Genomic DNA, 18,195 nt, shown 5'->3' on the forward strand with positions numbered 1-18,195 from the left:
GACTGAGTATGTGGGAGATGGAGTGAGGTGGCAGGTTAGAAGGTGATGGTCAGGTGGTTGTAAATTGGGGTTGGTGAGATTACAGATAGTGTAGTGCTTAGATCTAGTGTGTGTCTGTATCAGTGTGGTGGAATGAAACAGGAGATGAACAGGATAAAGTGAAAGGAGGGAGTCCAGTGCAGTCATCAACCTGGTGGGCAAGCTTGTGGGTAGAGAACACGTCTACCACCTCTGTTGTATTGTACCCTCCCAAGTACTTAGTACTCTGCACCCAGTAAGTGGTCAAATACCATTGTTTGACTGATTGAAATCCTTATGGGTCAAAGAGTGAGAAACATCTTCACTTGGGAAGTAGTATGGTGTAGTGGATTGAATATAGGCCTAGGAGTCAGAAGGTCATGGATTCTAGTCCCCGCTCCACCATTTGTCTGCTGTGTGACCTTGAGTACGTCACTTCACTTCTCTGTACCTCAGTTACAGTTCCCCTATAAAATGGGGATTTAGACTGTGAGCCCCACATGAGACAGGGACTTTGTCCTACCTGAGTAATTTTATCCACCCCACTGCTTAGTACAGTGCTTGCACATAGCAAGCACCTACCGAGAACCATCACTATTTTCAAAATCCGTCAGAATGCAGAGTTGTGACCAGAATGGCAGTTAACAACCGTGCTGAATAGTTGTAGAGGGTGGTGAATTGCAGTAGACCGTGGGTGGTCCTCTAACAAAGCGCAGGCAATACGATTGTAGGCTGGGCTGCTGGGGTCCACACAAGGTGGTTTGCAGAGGGATTCCCGTAGGGTGGGTTTCAAGGGTTTGTTGGGTGACCCGAGCAATTAACTCAGTTTGGTTCGCGTCCTGGATATGTCTCACTGTTGGACAGCAGGGGGGAGGATTAATTGGGAATGTGAACTAACCATTAGATCTGCTCTGTGTTCAGATTTAAAGCACAGGCATAATTTGCTAAAGGGAAAATGTGGGAAGACCGTTTGGGGTTCTGCCTCTCACTCACCTCTTGTACTTGCTTCCATCCTGCCTGGAACTCCCTTACCCATCACATTAGGCAGACCACTGTTCTATATGTCTTCAGACCCTTCTGAAGTCACATTTCCTCAGGTCTTCCCGGATTGATTTCAAATCTCTTGTAGTTGCCATTTCAGCACTTCTGAGCCATCTAAAGCACTGTAGGGGTACCTCACCCCTCCCCACTCCCACCCCATGGCCCTTTGTGCATCCTTATACTGTATTATTTCATCCTATTTATGACACATTTTAGTTTCCATCTCCCCCCGCTGCTAGATTGTAATGACTTAGGGATCGGGTCTACTAACTCTGTTGTACTTTCCCAAGGAGTACAGTGCTCTGCCCACAGGCGCTTAATAAATACTATTGATTGGGAACCTTCATAGACTTGAATGTTTAGACAATCCTATAGAAGTTTGAAAAGAACAATTTTATAGGAAGACTACATTTTTAATGAGAATAAAGTGTTTTTCAGGGTTTAGAAACCTAACTTGAGGTTTAATAAAACTTCAAACATTGCTATAATCTAAATGGAAACCTGCGTTCATATAGTCTTTATTTAAGGATAAAGATACCTTTAAAATTTAGGCTTTTGAGTTTTAATGTTTTTGTTTTGATTATCCCTTGTTTGTAGATATTTTACAGTTAATATATATCAACGTACAATTGGAGTATTCAAACCTATGTTCCTATGTGTTTAGTACTCAGAGTAAATGCTTCCTTTGGTGGCCTGAATGAAGCTGGATAATTTCTAGAGCTAAGAAATGTCTGTTGGGCTTGAAGATCTGTGAATACAGTATTGTCATTCTTGGTTTAATTGTTGGAAAAATTAAGAGAAAGTTATTTTATGCAAGTAACTTATGATGTGCTTAAGTGGGATTTTCAAAAATTCTGGACCAAGCTCTGCCTATAATTTGATGATCAAACAGTTTAAAATAAATTTTGCCAAAGGGGAAGGCCAAGCAGATTTTTGCATTTAATGTAGCATTAACATATAAAGAAAATAAATGAAATATATCACTGTACGTGAAAGCTTCAATCTTGATAAATATGAACTCTTTTTTAATAGATTCAAAGCCTCTCAGCGACTGATTTCTCATGATATCCATAGTAACACCTACAATTACAAAAGCACTTTCTCTGTGGAGATTGTTCCAATATGCAAGGTACCTTTTATAAGATGAATATGATTTTTCTTTTGTTTTCAAAGTGATTTATGATCATTTATGGGTGGTGGTTTTATTTAGAGGCACTTGTGCTTGGTGTACATTATTTAGTATTTGGAGTCTAGTTGGAGTTTGTTTAATTGGAAAAAAATGATTGTGTTTTTATATGTTTGCGTGTTTATTCCTAGGACAATGTTGTCTGTCTGTCTCCAAAACTGGCACAAAGCTTGGGAAATATGAGCCAAATATGTGTTTGCATTCGTGTAACCAGTACTATTCACCTCATTGATCCTAATACTTTGCAAAGTAAGTACTTGGAAGTTGTCTTTGTAATTCTTGCTTGGATATTTAATCCTATTAGTATAACAGGCAGTTCTTGGTTTAAAACCCCACTGAACCTATCGTAACAGAATTTTAAAAACTAAAATTACAACCATTGTTACCTGTATTCAAAGTCTTATTTAAGGTTACAGCTTCTCCAAGGGGACCTTCCCCGATTTAAGCTTTCTTTTCCCTGTCTCCCTGAGAAGCAGCATGGCCTCGTGAAAAGAGCCCAGGCCCGGGAGTTAGGGGGCCTGATTTCTGATTCTGGCTCTGCCGATTGGGCTTGCTGGGTGACCCTGGGCAAGACACTTAGCTGGCCTGATTTCTGATTCTGGCTCTGCCGATTGGGCTTGCTGGGTGACCCTGGGCAAGACACTTAGCTTCTCACTGTAAAGTGGGGATTAAATGCCTTTTCCCACTCCTACTTAGACCTTAAGCCCCATGTGGGACAGGAACTTTATTCAACCTGCTTAACTTGTATCTATCCCAGAATTTAGAACAGTGCTTAACACAGAGTAAGCGCTTAAGAAGTACTATAATAACCTTAAACTATCAATCAGTAGTATTTATTGAGGACTTACTCTGTGCAGAGCACTGTACTAAGTGCCAACTACTTGGAGTAAGTACAGATCGATGGAGCTGGTAGACACAGTCCTATCCTACAAGGAGCTTAGTCTGTACCAACTCTGTTTCATTGTACTCTCCTAAGTGCTTAGTACAGTGCTCTGCACAGAGTAAATGCTCAGTAAATACAGTGGATTGGAAGGGGAGACTAACATTAAAATAAATTACTGAAAGGGGAGTGACAGAGTTCAGAGTTATGTAAACGAATGCTGTGGGGTGAATATCAATTGCTTAAGGGCTACAGATCTGAGTGCATAAGTGATTCTCTGGAAATGAAGGCTTAATCAGGGAAGTCCTCATGGAAGAGATGTGATTTTAGGAGGGCTTTGAAGCTGGGGAGAGTGATGATCTGTCGGATATGAAGTGACAGGGAGTTCCAGGCCAGAGGGATGATGTGGTCAAAGGGATTGGTGGTGGGATAGATGAGACTGAGGTACAGAGAGTAGGTTAGTTTGGGGTACTAAAGGTACATTCTTAATCACATGTTGAATGACAGTGGGTATCATGGTCTGAATGAACTTTTTGTCTGACCTCCTGCAGCACTGTAGCATACCTTTTATTTAAAACTTGACTTGTTCATATTTTGCAGTTTACTAGAAAGCCTTTTCCTGCTCCACCTCTCATACTAGTGTCATAATACTTTGTACTTCTTCAGTTGCAGATATTGATGGAAACACTTACTGGCGTCATCCCTTCAATAGTTTATGCCATCCGAAGCAACTGGAGGAGTTTATTATAATGGAATGCAGTGTGGTTCGAGACCAAAAGCATGGTGCAGGTGCTGGGATGAGATCCAATAAGGTATGGGTGGTTTCTTCCAAAGACATTTCCATTTTGAATCCTACTACACTTTTAAGCTCTGAATACTGTAGACTGATTGAAAATTAATATTTTCTTTTGAGATAAAGAAAATCTTTTGATAATTGAAAGGAACGGACTGAAAAGAAAATAAATTTTACCACTAAGTCATTTCAAGCACCAATATTAGAACTAAAAATAAATTCATATGGTGAGAGATTAAGTTGTGGAGCTTCTTGTGAAGTCATTTGCAAAGATAGTTTCCTCTAAGGGTAAAGTTTGGCTGTCATCTGGATCCACTTGCTTAACCTCTCCACCGCAGTTGTGTTATCTGTAAAATGGGCTTGTATAGTGCGTCTCTTTTTTCAGAACACTTTTACATTACATATCTTATTTTGTCCTCAAAATGTACATGTGAACTTAAAGAGTAGCAGCTGCATTTCTCATTTTCAGGGAGGTTGTGACTTGCTGTACACAAGCAAGTGGACCTGTTTCTAATCACATTTTGGCCACTGGTCTGCTGTGGCCAAAATGTGATTAGAAACAGGTCCATTGACTCCCAAGACCATGCTCTCTTGGAAAGCTTTCTGCTTTCCAAGAGACCATACTTCCCACTTTCACTGATGCTTCTCCCTCTCACCCTCAGACACTTGGGGTCCCTCAAGACTCAGTTCTAGGTCCCCTCCTATTCTCTATCTGCACCTACTCCCTTGGAGAACTCTTTGTTCCCATAACTTCAACTACAATCTCTACTTAGGTGATTCCCAGATTTACCTCTCCAACCCTGATCTTTCTCCTTCTCTGCAGTCTCCATTTCCACCTGCCTTCAGGACATCTCTACTTGCTTGTCCTGCCATCACCTCAAACTTAACATGTCCAAAACAAAACTCATCTTCCTACCCAAACCTTGACACCCCCCCTTAGATTTAATGATAATAATAATAATAATAATAATAATGTTGGTATTTGTTAAGCGCTTACTATGTGCAAAGTACTGTTCTAAGCGCTGGGGGGGATACAAGGTGATCAGGTTGTCCCTCATGGGGCTTCCAGTGTTCATCCCTATTTTACAGATGAGGTAACTGTGGCCCAGAGAAGTTAAGTGACTTGCCTAAAATCACACAACTGACAAGTGGAAGAGCCGGGATTAGAACCCATGACATCTGACTCCTAAGCCCGTGCTCTTTCCACTTCTATAGTCTGTAGAAGTCGAGGCATTATCCTCAACTTATCTCTGTTACCCAATCAATGAGTGGTATTTATTGAGCACTTACTTTGGGCAGAGCTTTGCACTCCTGATGGTTCTACTGTTAACACCTCTAGACTTCACCCTTTCCTCTCCATCCAAGCAGCTACCATGCTGCTTAAGTATACCTCGTTTCCTGTCTTGACTACTGCAGCAGCCTCCTTGCTAACTTCCCTGCTCCCTTTCTTCTGTTCCCACTCCCATCCATACTTCACTCTGCTGCTTGGATCATTTTTCGATTAACTCAGTCCATGTCTCCCCACTCCTCAAAAACCTTCAGTGGTTGTCCATCTGCCTCAAGCAGAAATTTAGCATTGGTTCTAAGCCACTCAGTCATCTCTCCTCCCTCCTACCTTAACTCAATCAATCATTTATATTTGAGTGCTTACTGTGTTCAGAGCACTGTATTAAACACTTGGGAGGGTACCATAAAACAGAGTTGGAAAACAGGTCCCCTGCCCTCAGCGAACTTGCAGTCTTTCCTCACTGTACCTCAATCTCGTCTTTTTCACTGCAGACCCATTGCCCATGTCCCTCTGGCCTGGAACTCCCTCCCCCTTCATATATGACAGACCACCACTCTCCCCATCTTTTTAATGTCTGTCTCTACCTCTTTCCCCCCGCCCAATAGAATATAAGCTCCTTGTGGGCAGGGAACATACCTGTCTCTGTTGTAGTCTTCCAGTACAGTGCTTTGCACACAATAAGCACTCTAAGTACTTTTGATTGATGTAAAAAAAATTGGTGAAAAGAGGTAAAATTGTTAAAAAAAAAAAAAAGATTCATTTCAGTAAAATTAACTCAGGCTCATTTCGAAAAACCAATACTGGCAACACACCGACCCTGTAGATAAGCCAGGACAATGTCGGGTCAATAAAATGTGTACGATAGATTTTATTTGCTCTTTTATTACAACTACATTACTTTGAAGATGGTAGTGTGTGAAGAAACTCTTGAGTCAGAGCCGTGAGTATCCCAGGCATATAACATTTTCTTTTCATCTGCTTTTCTGTGTATAGTTTCTGCTGAGCCCACCAGTGTTGGTTTTACACTTCTGCCAAAATTCCTTTTAATTGACAACTTCAAAAAACTCCTCTAGATAGCTGCGGGGTCTGTATTTTAATTAATGTGGATGTACCTGGGTTTTCATTCCACTTTTGACTTGATTAAGATATGTGTGTAAAGGACAACTTGACTGTAAGGAATTTTGATCTAATTTAATCTTTATTGTAAAACTTGGGTCATATTAGATATTTATAGCCTTAAAAAATTCCCCATCTATCTAAGCATTTGTATATCCAATTCAGAATGATGATCAGTTTCTCTTTTGGATGAACCTGCGGCAAGTATAAATTCACTGTTCCACCTTCTCTGCAAAAAGCAACCTTATATTTGAACTTTCTGCACGACCTCTGTTGAAAAGCTTTTGGATTATTAAATTATGTATTTCCTTTTCTGTTAGCACACCCTTGCGGAAGTCTGGGTTCAAAAAACATCTGAGATGAATACAGATAATCAGTATTTCTGCCGCACTCACATGGGACATCTGTTAAATCCTGGAGACCTGGTGTTGGGGTTTGTCAGTTTTTTTTTTTTTAATTGCCTTGCTTTTCTGGCAGATTTTTCAGGAACAATATTGAAATTGATTTAATAGTTTTTGAATATGTTCAGAGCATGTAAATCAAATTGTGATGGAATAGGAAGGGAAGCAGCATGGCATAGCGGATAGAGCATGGGCCTGGCACACAGTAAGCCTTAACAAATACCACAATTATTATTTCTTACAAGCCTCTCTGATATTCTTGGACTCACCTTGGTTCCTTTGATCTAAAAGGCTGACATAATTCCTTATGAATCTCAAGTTTTGTCATAATGAGTCATTGAGAGGCTCTTTGATAACCATGTTTATTCATGTCAAACCATTTTAAATTTAATGTTCTGATTAAGATGTGAGTGGGCATTTCTAGTTCTCTTTTCTTCAGAGCTTATCTGTGTGCCTTGATTTATTTCACACTGCTGTTGTAAATTCGATCTCTGGGTCAGGAACCGATAGCTGCACATAATAAAAATTAAATGGATTTTACCAGTCATGCATTTGCTGCGTTGTGGGGAGGGAATGTGTCGACCAACTCTGTTACATTGTACTTTCCCAAGTGCTTAGTACAGTGCTCTGCACACAGTAAGTGCTCAATAAATATGATTGATAGTGCTCAGTCTTTTGTTGCATATTTTAAAAATTTCATTTTCATTTTATTTTGGATATTATCATCAAGAGCACTTAAGCATCTTTGCAGGTAGGGAGGCACTCTAAAATGAGGTGTATAGATTTGAACCCTGCTCTCTCATTAAGTCTAGTTGTAGAAAATTAGGCTTATGTATTACATTTTTCCTCTGTGTGCTAAATAGGTAGCCCTCAGGTATTTGTTATATTTATATTCTACAAAGTATTTTTTGATACTGATTGCACAGAAAACTTTTTAAGGAATGAAAACATGTCTAATAGCCAAAATTGTGTTTTATGTGAAGTTAGTCTAGAATCTAGAATCTTAAAGTTGATTGCCTTGGTAAGTTTATGGGTATTTTGGATTGTGTCATCCTTTGATTCATTCATTCATTCAATAGTATTTATTGAGCGCTTACTATGTGCAGAGCACTGTACTAAGCGCTTGGAATGAACAAGTCGGCAACAGATAGAGACAGTCCCTGCCGTTTGACGGGCTTACAGTCTAATCGGGGGAGACAGACAGACAAGAACAATGGCAATAAATTAAGAATGACTCATTGGAACTGAGTCATAAAATCAAAAGTATAAACCATAGTTTGTTACAGTTCATTGGATGAATTAGGTTTTTTTTAATTTCAGGTTTGATTTGGCCAACTGCAACTTAAATGATGAATTTGCAAATAAGATGAACCCCAATCATGTGCCTGATGTGGTATGGATGCCTTATTTTATAAATCAAAAAGTAACATTCCTATTGTACCAGATGTTGGCTCAGCTATATTGAGTGTTTTCCGAATCATGAGTGAAATATACTGAGGAATGAATGAGCCAGCCCCATCTCTTTAAAATAGTACATTTTACGGTCTTCGAGACTGAAAGCTCATCCTCTTAGACGGTACCTTGTCGAGGACAGGGATTGTGTGAGTTATATTTGTGATATTGTGCTCTCCCAAGCACTTAGTATAGTGCTCTGCATATAGTAAGTGCTCAGTGTTTATGATTGAATGAGTATACCAGTTTCAGATACAGCTATAAAAGTGAAAAATTAATTGTCATGATTTTCATTTGAAAATTCCCATAGAGTAAAAATCAAACCTGTGTATTCATGTTATTGTGAAATCCAGAATTTGGTAAGGATTTTCTATTTTATGACCCAATTTTGAATAAGATGTTTTAGTGTTTTTTTGTTTAATATAATTTGGGGAGGCTCCGTTGGTTTTTTGCAAAGTAATAAACCAAACTTCATTCCATCATGGCCAGATTTATCTTTTCTTTTAATCTGCTAAATGCTGACCATCTATATAAAATAAAAAGCAGTTCTTGTGAAATAGGCCTGCAGAGTGACATTCTGCCTGTGCTTTACTATTTTAAAATATGTATTTATTTGTGAGTTGAAGATGAAGCTGTGTAGTAGAAGGAATAAACTGTCTCATTTCTATTCCTTCTGTTCTCCCAAGTGGAAATGGTATTATTTCTGTGGAAATGTCTAACAACTTCTCACAGGAACATAAAATAAGGAGTTCTCTGCATCACAATTACATAATATATAGAGCTATATATGTGTTTTTTTTATAAGTGGAAAAACTGCTCTCATGTGACAGATACCATTACATGATTTAGAAGAAACTAGAAAGAACTAGAAATTGAATCCTATAATGTACAACTTGTCATTCCCTCCATTTGTAGTGGACAGAAATCATCATTTCTCATTGATTTTATTGGATTGTAAAGTCTTGATTTACAGTTGTTTCTCTTTGAATGTAACTTTAAAATACTACTTGTTCATCTAGGTGTTAATTAAGAAGAGTTATGACCGCACTAAACGACAGCGTCGGAGGAACTGGAAGCTGAAGGAACTTGAAAGGGATAGAGAGGGCATGGATACAGATGATGAAAGGTTTCATTTTGTTGATAGTGTTCCATGGTGTAACCTCAAACTAAATCCCAGCCTCTATTACCAGAAGGATAAGCATGCCACAAAAATGGAATTAATCATTATTATTTAATTCTCTCACACATCATCCAGACCCCTTCAACACCCTACCTAGTAATTTATGCATTCATAGTCAATTATGTGTGCGTGCACACGCACTCTCCCTCCCTGTCTCTCTCTCCATCTCTTCCATTTCCTCAGCTTCTGTAGCTGTTGCTTCTTTTTCACTGCTTTATGATTAGAATGCAGTCATGCATTTTGTTGAGTGAAAGAGGGAAGAGAGGTGATAGCCCCATTCTGCGGGATAGGTAGGGAATTATGATTCATGTTGCCCGAGGAGGAAGGATGAATTTTAGGTTATCCTTGGACACTTTCTGTGGTGTAGGGAAATGGAAGTTCCCCTGTGGTTTCTCGTGGAGTGGACATATATGGTGGCTCTCTTCACAGTTTCTCTCTGACCTTAAATCTTCTGACCTCAGGGTCTGCAGACAAGTGGTATATTTCATTGTGGAGTGCGGTTATGTAATTTAGTGTAATACACTTAAGCATTTAATAGTAATAATAATTGCGGTATTAGGAGTTTACTCTGTGTGCCAAGCACTGTACATTTTGGAGTAGATACCGAATCTTCAGATCCGACAGAGTCCGTGTCCTCCATGGGGCTCACAGCCTAGGGTGGTCAAAAAAGGTGCAAGACTCAGATCTTATATAAAAGATATATCAGTTGTGTATTTATAAATATTTTTTATTGTGAGAAAAACATGTGATATTTGGGCAGGGCAGAGAGTTTGAAGAGTTTCTACTCCTAGCCACGTTAATTACTTGTCAATCTCTTAGAAATTTTCCATCAAAGTTGTAGTTGCTTGACCTGTATACCAGATTTGTACAAGTTCATTTGAAATCAGATGCCTTTCTTGTGAAACAGACAACTAAGAGTGATTTCTGTGAGTCATTTCAAGTCAGATTCTTCACTCACCCCACACCAATCTTTTTCTTATGTTTTTCTGCATGAATTGTTGATTGGAAGGTAGAAAATAATGCTGCAGATAAAATTCTGTTAAACTTTCCATGGAATCTTCTTTTCCAAGGTTCCACACTGCATGAGTGCACTGCAGATATTTTTTATTGTGTGTGGCCCAAGTTTCCTTTTTCTTCAGGGCTGGTACATTTTCAAGGCTTTTAAATAAAAATAATGTCCTATACTTTCTCCTCAGCTATGTGATCATTCTTTTGCAGGCAGTACCAGGATTTCCTTGAAGATCTCGAAGAAGATGAGGCGATCAGAAGGAATGTCAATATTTATAAAAGTATGTTTGACAGTTGGTGCCTAAATAAGCCAAAAAGCACTCTCATTCTAATTTGAAAATCACGGGTTTCTTTTTAAGTGCCTCTTGAATGTAACTTTCATTAAATGTTTTCCACTTCATTTGTGTTTTATATCAGATGGATATTATTAATTTAAAAGCTCCCCTCAGGAAAGAAATTATCTTAAAACTTGTTTTTTTGTTCTGGTTTCTTAAGACTTGGAAGTCCCAGTGGAGAGTGACACAGATGACGAAGGGGCCCCTCGCATCAGTCTGGCTGAGATGCTTGAGGATCTCCACATCTCTCATGATGCTACAGGTGGAGAGGGAGCAGAAATGATGTCCTAAGGAAACTGCTGCAATTATAATCTCTTGCTGTTTGGAAGAAAAATTTCTGAAACACAAAATAAACCATTTAAAGAGGTGGCTTATTTTCATGGTATGTCCGCAGTAACATGTGAAACCCTTTGTGTCAAGGCTAGCTTTTTGTGTAGGCAGTTTTGGTGAGTTTCCAGTTCCCTGGCATTTAAGTCCTGATAAATTGGCTAATGTTGATTCATTTCTGTGTAGAATCTTTTGGGAGGGGTGGAGAGTTTCTTGCTTTCTACGTGATCTTCCAGCCTTGTTTTGTGTGGATCGAGTTGAGCGTTTGCAGGGAAGACCCCACTCTCCACTCGGATTATCTGGCTTTGGCACCTATAACTTGTTCAGTAATTGCTGAGAAGAAAACGAGGCATGTGTATTTTGAAGGTGCATTTTACACATTGATTGTCCTGTCTTAATGCTGTCGCGTCGTCTCCGACCCATAGCGACACCACAGACACGTCTCCGGATGCCCCACCTCCATCCGCAGTCGTTCTGGTAGTGGAGCCATAGAGTTTTTAGGGCTATTCATTTGAAGGTATTATTCGTAAAGCATAAAATATTTCAAGACACTTTGCAGGTGACTCAAACCACACAAAATTGCTTAGCAAAAAGAATGTCTAATAGTATATAACCACCCAAAAAATCTCATCTGTCTGCTTGTGAGTGTGTGAGTTTATAGACACACACACATATCTATATATATATATATACTTGCACATATGTATTGGGAATGGAAAAAATAATTATTGTACTTGTTAAGCACCTACTGTGTGCCAAGCACTGTTCTAAAGCATGCACTGTTCTAAAACACTGGGGTAGATAGAAGTAAATCAGGTTGGACCCAGTCCCTGTCCCACTTGGAGCTCACAGTCTTAATCTCCGTTAAACAGATGAGATAACTGAGGCCTAGAGAGTGAAGTGACTTGCCCAAGATCACACAGACAAGTGGCAGCAGAGCCAGTATTAGAACCTAGATTCTTCTGACACCCAGGCCTGTGCTCTATCCACTAAACCATGCTAGTTTATATTTAGAGTTGTGCTGGAGAGAGTTTTATATCACCATAGAGAGGGCTGGAGAGAGCTGCAAGTTTAGACTAAAATCCCATCAGAAGGTTATGTAAATTTGGAGAGCAGGTGCTGACAGCAAGCATTCGGGGGTGGAAGTTCACCTATTGCTAGTAGTCACAGCCTTGTGTACGTTCAGGTATGTACTGTTGACATAGCACTTGGAATTCCAACCCTGAACCAGCTTGTTATTGGGTGGACTGTTTGCTAATCAGAATAGCTGATATTGGGCAGGAATTTATTAATTCCCTACTCATGTAGAGTAGATTTCAACATATATCAATTGTATATAAACTTTCTTCCCATGGGTGGAGGCATTCTAGTTGGTAAAGGGTTGGATATACATTATTTACATATTTTCAAATGGCTGGGACCTGTGGGCAAAGAACATTTCTACCAACTGTTTAATCGTACTCTCTCAACCATACAGTGCTCTCCACGCAGTAAGTGCTTGATAAATACCATCGATTGATCATTTTTAAAGTGTCAGTGACTGAAGCAGCATGGTATACTGGATAGAGTACGGGCCTGGGAGTAAGAAGGTCATGGGTTCTAATCCCAGCTCCACCACTTGTTTGCTGCGTGACCTTCTGTATTGACTTTTCTGTGCCTCAGTTACCTCATCTGTCAAATGGAGATTAAGACTGTGAGCCCCATTTGGTACAAGGGTCTGTGTCCAACCCAAGTTACTTGTATCAATCCCAGCGCTTAGTACAGTGCCTGGTACATAGTAAATGCTTAACAAATACCACCATTATTATTATTATTGTATTTCTGAAGGTGTTTTTCATCTTAATGACTGTAAGCAGGGCTTAGTTATGTAGTTTATGTCAAAAATACTACCATTTTCTAAAGCATAATGAAATCTGACACTATGACTTGAGTGCCACTACTGAATCAGTACCAGTGGCTGCCATTTATATATGTAATTTCTCTGAACTTCTGCATATAAATGCTGACCTCACTATTGCTTGACTTCTGAATTAAATAAAAATAGTTTGATGAAGACAAACACTGGCCATTGCGATCGTTTCATTACTACTTAGAGAAAAGTTTTTATGGTACGGTCTATACTTCCATTGTGTAGTCTGGTGAGCAGAAAGAACATTTAATAAAAGGATTGGGGTGAATATTGAGGAAAAAATATGAGCCTCCTGTGTGTTCTTAAGTCACTTAACTTCTCTGTGCCTTAGTCTCCTTATCTGTAAGATAGGGATTCAGTGCCTCTTCCTGTGTAGACGATGGGACAGGAATTTTTGTCGTATTTATTGAACACTAATTGTGTGCAAAGCACTGTTAAGCACTTGATACTGTACTAAGTCTGATCGATTTACTAAGTCTGATCGACCCTGACCTGATTATTTTGTATCTGCCCCAGTGCTTAGAACAGTGCTTGACACATAGTGAGCTCTTAAGGAATATAAATGTATTTCTATTAGGAAGGCTCAGTTCTCTGATATGTGATACTTGTGTTCTTGATAAACCCCTTAAGTTTTTAGTATGTACTTTGTCCACATCACAAGCACACATCCCCCCACCTGTTTCTTCTGGCATCACACTGCCCTGTAGGCTCACGGTGGAAGAACATTCCCAGATTCTTTTGTCCTGCTCTAATCTGTAATGGAACACATGTTCTGGAAGAATGGATGTACTTTAAAGGTTTATTACAGCTGCTCCCTAGTGAGAATTTGATGAATTGCCATTCCTGCTTCTGTGCCTTGGGATATATAAACAATCCATGAAGAAGTTGGCCCGTGAAAAATTTCACATAATACTGCATTTTCAAGGAAGGATCTAAATGATTACCTAAACCTTACTTTAATTGAATCTTTCTTACTCCTCTGTTTGGTTTTACTTTACCATTTAAAAAAAAGTTACCTTGTGTTTGTTATTGTTAACCACTTTTATTATGATTAACTTTGTGGTTGACAAAGGCTGTTTTTAATATGGACTTTCAGCATACTTTGTCTAGGTAGGGCACAATGTTTACTTAGAGTGAGTCAATACCTGAATTAAATCTTAACCAGTATCTCTACAGGTGGAAACCTTGTAACTTCTGCTCTCTTCTTTTTGGTTAGTTTTTTTGCTTAATTTCATTCATTCATTCAGTAGTATTTATTGAGCGCTTACTATGTGCAGACCACTGTACTAAGCACTTGGAATATACAATTCAGCAACAGATAGAAACAATCCCTGCCCAATGACGTGGTTACAGTCTAATCGGGGAAGACAAAACGGACAAAAGCAAGACAACATAATCACCATAAATAGAATCAAGGGGAGGGACATCTCATTAACAAAATAAATAGAGTAATTAAAATATATACAAATGTATATACAATATAAAAATGTGTATACAACATATATCACAAAGTTGCTGATCTTGTCAAATCCACATGAAAGAGTTTATATCACAACGAAAAGCTTGATATGTCAAAAACTGACTCTTCCCTCCCAAATCCTCTCATCCACCTACCTTTCCTGTAAAAATTAGCACCACTACCCTACCTGTTTACAAAGCCCGCAAACAGCATTTTCCTTCACTCGTTGTTTGCTTTTAATTCTCACACTGAGTCTATGCTAGATTCTTTCTTCCACAACATTTCCCAAATCTCTCCTTTCTTCTCTGTCCAATTGGCCACTACCCTGGTCCAATCCCTTGTCATATTCCAGTTTGTCCAAGCCTCTCCCCTTTCCTGTCCATATTCCATTCTGCGGCTTGGTTCGTCTAAAGCATTCTGTACATATCTCTCCACTCTTGTGAAACCACTAATGGTTACCTGTCAACTTCATATTAAACAAAACTGGTCAGCTAATCAGTCGATGGTATGTATTGATCATTTATGGTGGGCAGAGAGCCCTGTACTAAGTGCTTAGGAGAGTACAATAGAAGAAAGACGTTCCCTGCCCATAAAGAGCTTGCAGTCTGGAGAGGCAGATAGATAAATAATTGATATGTATATAAGTGCTGTGGGGCAAATATCAAGGGCTTAGATAGTAAAGATCCCAGGCGATGCAGAAGGAAGAGCAAGTAGGAAAATTGCTTTGTTGATGGGAAGCCTTTTGAAGGAGAGGTGAATTTAGTAAGGGTTTGAAGGTTGGAGAAAGTGGTGCTCTGTCATACATGAAGGGGGAGGGACTTCCAGGTCAGAGGGAGGATATATATGGGCAAGGGCTCGGTCGTGAGGTAGATAAAATGAAGGAACCTCATTGAAGGTTGAGTAGGTCAGTGTTATAGGAAGGAAGTGTAGGAGAAGAGTGAGGTAAGGTTGTCGGAGGAGTTGGGAGAGCTGATTGTGTGCCTTAAAGTCAATGATTAGGAGCTTCTGTTTTATGTGAAAGTGGTTGGACTTTGTTAAATTTGGAGTTTGGAGGTTTGTGAGGGGTGGGGAGACATGGACTGAATTTTTTTTTTAATATCTGGGCAGTGGAGTGAAGTATGGCCTGGAGTGGGAAGAGATGAGGTAGTGAGGAAGCAGAGGAACAGCATGACTTAGTGGAAAACATGGGATTGGAAGTTAGAGGACCTGGATTCTAACCCCAGCTCTGCCACTTGTCTGCTGTGTGACCTTGGAAAATCACTTAATAATAATGATGGTATTCGTTAAGTGCTTACTATGTGCAAAGTACTGTTCTAAGCGCTGGGGGTGATACAAGGTGATCAGGTTGTCCCATGTGGGGCTCACAGTCTTAATCCCCATTTTACAGATGAGGGAACTGAGGCCCAGAGAAGTGAAGTGACTTGCCCAAAGTCACAGCTGACAAGCGGCGGGGCCGGGATTAGAACCCATGACCTCTGATTCCCAAGCCCGTCCTCCTTCCACTGAGCCAGGCTAATTTTTCTGTGCCTCAGTTACCTCATCTATAAAATGGGGATTAAGACTGTGAACCCTACAATGGACATGGACTGTGTCCAACTTGGGTATATTTACCCCAGCATCTAGTACAGTGCCTGGCACACTATAAGTGGTTAATATATCATCTAAAATAAGAAAAGGAGTCTGATGCAGTAGTCCAGGCAGGATAGGATAAACTTGTGGGCAGGGAACGTTTCTCCCAATTGTGTTGTGTTATAGTCTCCCAAGCGCTTAGTACAGTGCTACATGCAAGGTTCAGTAAATAGCATTGATGATATTTATTGATTCTATTTATTGCTATTGTTATTGTGTGTCTGTCTCCCCCGATTAGACTGTAAGCCCGTCAAAAGGCAGGGACTGTCTCTATCTGTTACCGATTTGTACATTCCAAGCGCTTAGTACAGTGCTTTGCACATAATAAGTGCTCAATAAATACTATTGAATGAAAGGATGATAGAATAAGTGCTTGGCTCATTGTGGTAGCAGTTTGGGTGGAGAGGAAAGCGTGGATTTTAGCAGGACTTTGAAGGTAAAACTGTTAGGATTTGGGGACATTGAATGTATGTATGTTGAATAGCGTGTAATACAATGCTCTGCACACAGTAAGTGCTCAATAAATATGATTGAATAAGAGAACTGAGTCAATAAAACCAAGGCTTCGTGCTTGTAAGGCAGGGACCATTCAAAGCTTTATTGAAGGCACATCTCCTCCAAGAGGCCTTCCAGGCCTAAACCCCACTTTTCCTCCTCTCCCACTCCCTTCTGCGTTGCCCTGACTTGCTCCCTTTACTCTTTCCCCCTCCTAGCCCCAAAGCACTGATGTACATATTAGTAATTGTATTTATATTGATATCTGTCTCCCCTACTCTAGATTGCGAGCAGCTTTGTACATGATGGAGACTGTGAGCCCCATGTGGGACAGGGATTGTGTCCAACCCAACTTGCTTGGTACGTAGTAAGTGCTTAACAAATACCACTGTTATTATTATTATTATTAATAATAATGTTGGTATTTGTTGGTATTTGTTAAGCACTTACTATGTGTCGAGCACTGTTCTAAGCGCTGGGGGAGACACAGGGGAATCAGGTTGTCCCACGTGGGGCTCACAGTCTTAATCCTCATTTTACAGATGAGGTATCTGAGGCACCGAGAAGTGAAGTGACTTGCCCAAAGTCACAGCTGACCAGTGGCCGAGCCGGGATTCAAACTCACGACCTCTGACTCCAAAGCCTGTGCTCTTTCCACCGAGCCACGCTGCTTCTCTATTATTTTATATTGATGTCTTTCTCCCCCACTGATTGTGAGCTTATTGTGGGCAGGGAATATCACTATTGTTGTATTGTACTTTCCCAAGCACTTAGTACAGTGCTTTGCACATAGTAAGCGCTCAATAAACATGATTGAATGAATGAATGAATTTAAGTCATTCCATTAACACTGTCCCTCTTTCTTATCCAGCTCTCCTTCTTTCCTCTAAATTTTTTTAATAGTATTTGTTAAGTGCTTACTATTTACCAGGAACCCTACTAAGCATTGGGTTAGATATCTCCAAATCCCTTTTGATATCCCATCTACTCCAAGAAGGTTTTTCCTGGTTAGTTTTTGGGGTTGTTTTTTTCCTTTTCCCCTCAGATCACATTTTACTGTCATTTCATTTCTGCACTTTCTTCTACAAAGCACTTTTGATCCCTTTACTTCCTGTTGAACTTTTGTACATGGTGCTTTATATACTCTACTCTCTGAACACCTTTACTTCTTTGGAAATTATTTTGTGTCTCTCCCCCCCAGCCCCCTGACTCCGGCTCCTACTAAATTTTAATCTCCTTTTGGGCAAGGATCATGTCTTTTATTATGCTCTTCCAGGGGCTTAGTACAGTGTTCCATGTGCATAGCAGATCTCAATAAGTACTGTTGATTGCTCTCAAAAAACTGGACTTTGGCCAGCATCTCTTTAAAAAATTCCTGCTGATCTTTTATGGATAATCTGCGGCCTGCTGCATTCTAGAGTTTGGGGGTTAGAACGAGCTCTTTAGGACTCTTAGCTTTCTGATCCAGACTTTCACAGCATGTTGAGATGGTGTTATCACATCCTTTTGGCTTATTGATACGTTTGATGAGGCAGGTCTGAGAGGCAGGAGCAATTAATATTTCTGTGTAGCTACTGGTATCTTTTTGACTTTTGAGAAGCAAAAAGTGGGTTTTTTGCAGCCCTTGTGTTACAATTTTAAAGAGTGGGATTGATAATGCTGATGACTGTTTTTGGCA

General features: G+C 39.8%; 1 protein-coding gene across 1 annotated transcript in view; it reads left to right on the forward strand.

Annotated features, from left to right (window-relative positions):
- The window catches only part of NMD3 (NMD3 ribosome export adaptor), a 33,594-nt gene extending 22,527 nt beyond the window's left edge, over positions 1 to 11,067 (forward strand). The window contains exons 9-16 of the mRNA XM_029071280.2: positions 2,092 to 2,188; positions 2,377 to 2,494; positions 3,792 to 3,937; positions 6,643 to 6,755; positions 8,044 to 8,116; positions 9,195 to 9,301; positions 10,574 to 10,644; positions 10,859 to 11,067. Coding sequence (XP_028927113.1) covers positions 2,092 to 2,188; positions 2,377 to 2,494; positions 3,792 to 3,937; positions 6,643 to 6,755; positions 8,044 to 8,116; positions 9,195 to 9,301; positions 10,574 to 10,644; positions 10,859 to 10,989 — 856 coding nt within the window. The 3' untranslated portion in view covers positions 10,990 to 11,067. The remainder of the gene's footprint in view (positions 1 to 2,091; positions 2,189 to 2,376; positions 2,495 to 3,791; positions 3,938 to 6,642; positions 6,756 to 8,043; positions 8,117 to 9,194; positions 9,302 to 10,573; positions 10,645 to 10,858) is intronic.
- The last annotated feature ends 7,128 nt before the right edge of the window (positions 11,068 to 18,195 follow it).

The sequence above is a fragment of the Ornithorhynchus anatinus genome, chromosome 1 (genome assembly GCF_004115215.2).
Source record: "Ornithorhynchus anatinus isolate Pmale09 chromosome 1, mOrnAna1.pri.v4, whole genome shotgun sequence".
Lineage (NCBI taxonomy): Eukaryota > Metazoa > Chordata > Mammalia > Monotremata > Ornithorhynchidae > Ornithorhynchus > Ornithorhynchus anatinus.